The sequence below is a fragment of the Diabrotica undecimpunctata genome, chromosome 11 (genome assembly GCF_040954645.1).
Source record: "Diabrotica undecimpunctata isolate CICGRU chromosome 11, icDiaUnde3, whole genome shotgun sequence".
Taxonomy (NCBI): Eukaryota; Metazoa; Arthropoda; class Insecta; order Coleoptera; family Chrysomelidae; genus Diabrotica; species Diabrotica undecimpunctata.
The window spans coordinates 24,745,685-24,752,299 of record NC_092813.1 but is presented as its reverse complement, the minus strand read 5'-3'; the positions used below and the strand labels follow the sequence as shown (position 1 = coordinate 24,752,299).

The window sequence follows — 6,615 nt, the reverse complement described above, 5'->3', positions numbered from 1 at the left end:
CAAAGGACTTCATTGATTTTAAACATGTTTCCTTTCTATTGGGAAACAATTATAAAATTGATCAAAATAAAGAAAATGTGAAGTGGACAGATATAAAAATTCTGCAATGTAGAAAAGATAGTCCGCATATAATTTTCTTTAAGTACAACTATGATGACGAACTATGGAATTCTATTAATCTAAAAAAATCATCGCGGACTACACATAATATACAAGTGCTACTTAAACCTTCCTACAAAGAACAGCCAAAAATTCAAATGGCCAAAAAGAAAGATTTGGTATACTTATGCCATTCGAGTATGATACCAGAAGCTTACCATAGTTTTTATGAAAATATTTTGACCCAAGATGATCAAGAAGAGGACAACAACTAACAGAAAGTGTGTCTACACTTTTTACAATTTTTTCCGTGCAAAAGTGTTGTAACTTTAAAATTCCAATACTAAATGTGTAGTGATTAACAATTTTCTCCGTGCAAAAGTGTTGTAACTTTGAAATTCCGAATTTTTTTAGCGTTAATATTATTTTGTTTAAATTTTTATTTTTCGTTAATATAATATAGGCTAAAAAGCATGCAAAATAATAATTAAATGTTAATTTTTTTTCAAACTTGTGTCTTATTTCACCGATATTAGCACGAAAATAAACAAAATTGTCTTTATCTCGAAACTTACATATTCTGACTTACTGCAGTCTTGCTCTGAGGGTGCGATATATATATATATATATATATATATATATATATATATATATATATATATATATATATATATATATATATATATATATATATATATATATATATATATATATATACTTTCTATATATATATAAACTATCTTTAAATTGAAATTCTTATGAAACTAATTAAATTATACAGACAATGTAAATTTTAAAGAAACTATCTTTAAATTTGAAATTCTTATGATACTAATTAAATTATATTAACAAAATTGTGTATCTTTCTGTCACTGAATGCCTTTAATATCAAACATAGGAGAAAGAAAAATAGTGTTTAAAACAAATAATAATTTATAAGTTACACACTAGATAATATTAGATGTAAAAAGTATTTAGTTATTTTAATAAGTTATATACTAGAGAATATTATAAAAATTATTTATATAAGGGTATTCTTAAGAAATTAGCATATAATAAGTTTAAAAAGTATTTAAGTTGCAATGTATTTGGTTATTTTAATAATTATAATATTGTAAATATATTTAAGTAAGCCATGTGCATAGGCAACCAAATATACTCTGAAAGTGACAGTTAAGTGATGGTTACAAATGTAGAAGTGGGGTTATTTGTTAATTTAAGATGTTTAGTTTACATATAGTTACGGATTTGAAATAGTGTAATTTATTGATTTGGGGTGTTTAATTTACATATAAGTTTCTATTCTGATCTGAAAAGCCTAAATGTCAATAAAATTCTCGATAGAAAAGTAAAGAATTCTCTTTGGTGATTGGATATTGGTATATTAAAAAGAAGAATAAATATAAATGCTGTTAAGAAGAAAAATATTTTAAATTGGTGGAAGCTGATAATTGGAAAAAGTAATTTCACAAAAACAAGGATAACCGAGGCTGAGAACGAAGACATTGAGTGGTGATGAAAATATTTATTTTGGAGAACAGTTTCATTTAGGCATTCAGTGACAGAAAGGTACACAATCTTGTTAATATAATTTAATTAGTATCATAAGAATTTCCAATTTAAAGATAGTTTGTTTAAAATTTACATTGTCTATATAATTTAATTGGTTTCATAAGAATTTCAATTTAAAGATAGTTTGATTAAAATTTACATTGGCTATGTTAGATATATATGTGTGTTTCATAATAGATATAATAAAGATAATTTCAAAAAGTGCTTACAAACTAATTCTTTGAGAACCGCGATAAAAACCCTATATATATATATATATATATATATATATATATATATATATATATATATTATTGTGATATTTAAAGTCTTGGTGCGCCAAGCAATAATTAGCTAATTAATTTTTTGATTAATTAAAATTATTTAAATGATATGATTATGACTCTATCACAATTTTTAATTCTTTTATCTCAGGGTTAAATTCGTGCTTCAATATCTATGCTATTACATGTGAAAGGTAAGGTCCAAAGAATACCGGAATAATAAAAAAACACATATGATCTAACACTATATATTGAAATAAAAATAATGACATAATTCACACTCAAAAGTTTTCAATAAACAAATCTCATATAATGATTCTCAAAATTTTGTTCTACGTACGTGAACAATCAAAATTATTGGTACAAACAATATTAATTGAAATCTCAAAATCCCAAACTATTCTAACTCTCCTAATCAAAATATTTATATCCTTTCTAAATTAAGTGTAAAAATTGTGTTATCAATAAAAGAAAAAAATGCAGAAAAACAAAAATATCTCTCTCTGATGATGAGTGGTCCAAATCCTTGTTCCTTGTAGACTATATTATCTCCTCTCAACCGCTCCGTATGTAATCAGCAATCTTACAACAGATCGTTGCAAGTATATCGTCCTTAATGATCTCCTTCAAAAGCACAAATCATTCAAATTATGATAGCCTTTCTCCTCTCGATAAACTGAATCTCTCGTTGGCCCGAGTGAAAAATGACTCTTGGAATATCTTCTCTTTACGATAAACTGAATCTCTCGTTGGCCTGAACAGTGACTCTTGGAATATAAGTAGAAAAATATGACTTACAATATTTTGCTGCTTCAGCTTCTGTCAGATACACTAACTCCACAAAAACTCACTAACATTCAACACTACTGCTTGCTACTTCTCGGGAACCGCCAGAGAACAATCACTGTTCGTCTTACAGACTTGGAAAACCAACTGATTATCTTTTCTCTCTCCTAAATCTAGCTAAACTTTCATTCCTACATACCTATCCCACCTTTTTCAATCTCCGCCAATCAAAACTCGTCACAATTCCCCCATTTTTTCATTTCGATAACAAACAAATTTTTACCTATAATTATAAAATTTCCTAAAACTTATTTACAAATAATATTTTTCTATAATTCTTAAAAACTAACAAAAACCTCTTTCTAAAATCTCTTTTATTGTCTTTAATCACTGCATTAATGTATTTGGAAAACCCGGTTCAATTGTCTTTGGATTTCACTTAAAATTATGCGGGTCACTCAAGTATAACAAAGAAATAATTTATGCATAGCTTACATTTTGTTTAGTACAGGTAATCCAAGAATTTAATAACTTTCCTTCTTCGAAATGTTCGTTGGTTATTATCCTACTTATCTGAATTATTTTAATGTTTTTGAACTTTGAAATATTTTAATCAACCCAATATTTTTCTCGATTTTACATATCATAACAATATATATATATAATAAAACGTGGTGGTACATTATACATAATCTAATATATGGTTATATGTATATCTTTAATAGTACCCGATTCTATGTTACGGGTTTTATATAAATATTAAACACACAGACAGCAACTTCGATCCACATAACATTGAATTTCACCACCATCGTGTTTGTAGCCATATTAATAATTATTTTATATCAACCCCAACACCTTTTTCGAAAGTTGCGCCTCTACCGTCAGCTGGTATGGATAAGGTGTGGTGTGAAATTTGTGATAAAATTACAGGTATACCTGTATTTATCAATATATAAATAATAAACATTGGTCCTCTTACTAGGTGACAAAATATATACCTACCTACAACTGATGTCATTGTAGAAATATTCACAACAATGATATTTAATTTCTAAGCCAAGGATTATATCCCAATCCTACCAGAATTTTCAAGTCAAAAAGATATTTCCTAGTATAGAGGTACCGTCATTTCGGAAGGCATCTAATTTGCATATTATGAGGCATGTCGAAATTGTATAAGAACCGCCTTTGAAGTTGGTGATTGGTTACTGAAATTTTAACTAAACGACAGTGTTGCGCACTATTTAGTAGGTACAGCTAAAACATATTATACTGAATAAAGGCGATGATCAGTAAGATATTTGATGGGACAAAAATAATAATACCTTCGTAATACGTTTTTCCGGAACAAACAAACTATTTTTATTGTACAAAAGAATTATTAAGTTCTGAATATAGATAAGTTTAACAAAATGGATTTTTAAAATAGCAATTAATTGTCAAGCGTATTTTCTAAAATATTAAATACCAATACAATGCCAAAATATTAAAGAGTGAGGAAAATTATATGCTAATGAACGGTCCCAATTACATGTACCTAAACTTCTACCTGATTTAATTCTGTTCTTGGAAGCGTTTTAGTGATATAATAAAGTCATGTAAACATAAATATTCCTGTCTTTGGGAAATGCCTAATTTCATGGACCTACCCGATTTAAGACGTTTCTTGTAAATATATATTAGCGATATAATAAAGACTACCGTCAATATTGCTGTCCTTCTAAAATATATGCACATCTAAATTTGTAAATGAAAACTTATAAAAGATATAAAATTAACTCTATATACATATCATTTAAAAATTCATATACCTAATGTGAATGTTTTAAAGAAGAACGACAAAATCTAATTTAATTTTCTTCTTCCGAAGAACACTCGATGACTTCGGATGTTAAATAACTGTCTTCTATTTTAATTGCATGATGACATCGTTTTCTCCACTCATCTGGGGTTATTTCGGAAACTCGTTTTTCCAACAGGTGTCTCACATCTTCCAATTTGAAAGATATGTTATTTTGTGCGATATTATTTTTAATGTCTATCGGATTTAAATCCGGATGGTATGGAAGTAACCGTAAAGGAGTGTGACCATATTCACGCAAAAGTTCATCGAATTCATACCTTTTGAAACGATTTTGATGGTACTTAATCAACGCATAATATTCGGGTTTAAAACTTTGAGGGTTAAATGTTATATTGTTTTTAATCAGCCAATCAATCATATTTATCATTTTTTTGGAATTACTATTAGGCGCAGGATTCACTTGTACCGAATGGTATGAGGTATTATCGCAAACAACTATTGAGTTAGCGGGTAAATTTGGAATTAGTTTTATCTTTAGCCATTTGCGGTAATTCGTGGCATTCATTTCTAAGTCGTAGTCACCAGATTTACTACAAATATTAAAAGCGCGTTTGGAATAAATCCCATTTCACCACCAGCATGCACTATTATTAAACGTTGACCCTTCGAAATGTTCATCAGTAACCCTTTACTAGAATTATAATTCCAAGTTTTCGACAAAGTATGTCCACTGTGTATATATTATGTCTCATCGAGGTAAACAATGGGTCTGTTTTCATTTCTATAATGTTTGATAAGTCTTAAGTATTTGATTCTCCAAGACCTTATTCCCGTCTGTTCAACCAACAATTTTATGTTGTCCTGTGCTCTACTCCTACGAAAATTCATATTTCGAAGAATTCTTCGCAGCGAGGCTTCTGATACTTTAATGTCCAAATATATCTTAATTTTGTTCTTCAATTTATTAGCAGTAACAATACAATTCTCTGTTTTATGAAAATCGTGCATTATACGCCGAATATCTGTAATTTGATATTCTGGTAAATCTGTCACAGGTGACTTTCGTAAAGGTCTCTTTGAAGAAAATTCAACTTTGTTTTTATTATCTAGAGACTGTTTGCTCTCTTGTAGTATTCTGGATACTGTCCGTACAAAAATGCCTATACCGACGTAAATATAATCAGCGTATAAGTAAAATGTAAGACGCAGTAAGAGAAGATCTGGAGAAAATGGGAGTGAGACAATGGGAAATAGTGGCACAGGACCGACAAACATGAAAGGCAATAGTAAACGCGGCAAATACTCACGAAGAGTTGCAACGCCATTGATAATGATGATGATGACGTAAAGAAACAAAAAAGTACATTGAAAAGTAACTCAAAACGATAGTAGAAAATAAAAAAAATAAATAAGAGCTTTCTACGAAAACAAGAGCCTATGAACTCTTTCTCCACATATGAAAAATGATGACGATCTATTACTAAATAAACTAACTAGGGGAATAATGACAATTTGGCAAAATTATTTTACAGTAAATGTGGTTATTATTTTACAAAAAATTATGTTAACCCTTAACCACTGACATGCGGTATGCCATACCGAGCCGAAAATATATTTTGTTGTAAAACGTGTTTTATAAATGATTCTTAGAACACCATCTGTGTACCTTCAAGTGTGGTTTAATTGTACCTGCTCTCAACTGCTGCAGTTTTAGTACACGTTTAGTCTTTGAGCTACGTTGACATAAAGTTTTCTTGCGGTATCAAGTACCGCATGTCAGTATTTACGTTTCTATAGTTAAAAGCAGTGTAGTGTATTCTTTTGCTGTTAGTATGGCAGCAAGTTCATCCAGTTGTTCTAAATTTAGCCGCAAAACTGTAAAGCTTTCAGATGATGATTTTGAGGCTGTTTTATCTCAATGGGCTGACGAAGTACCTAATGATTTAGAATATTTTAGTGATGGTGATGTTGACGATGCAAGCGAAGAAGTATGTATTGAAAGTTCACACGACACCGGAAGTGAGCAGTCGGAAAGTTCTGAAGACGAATATCATTTAAATGATAATGGTTAGTCATATTTTTATGGCA

The 6,615-nt window shown here is 29.2% G+C and overlaps 1 protein-coding gene across 1 annotated transcript; it reads right to left on the bottom strand.

Moving 5' to 3' along the window:
* Window positions 1-4,573: 4,573 nt before the first annotated feature.
* LOC140452784 (uncharacterized) lies at window positions 4,574-5,092 on the bottom strand. The gene has a single exon (XM_072547112.1). It carries the CDS (start codon window positions 5,090-5,092, stop codon window positions 4,574-4,576), a length of 519 nt encoding a protein of 172 aa, XP_072403213.1.
* Between the last annotated feature and the right edge of the window lie 1,523 nt (window positions 5,093-6,615).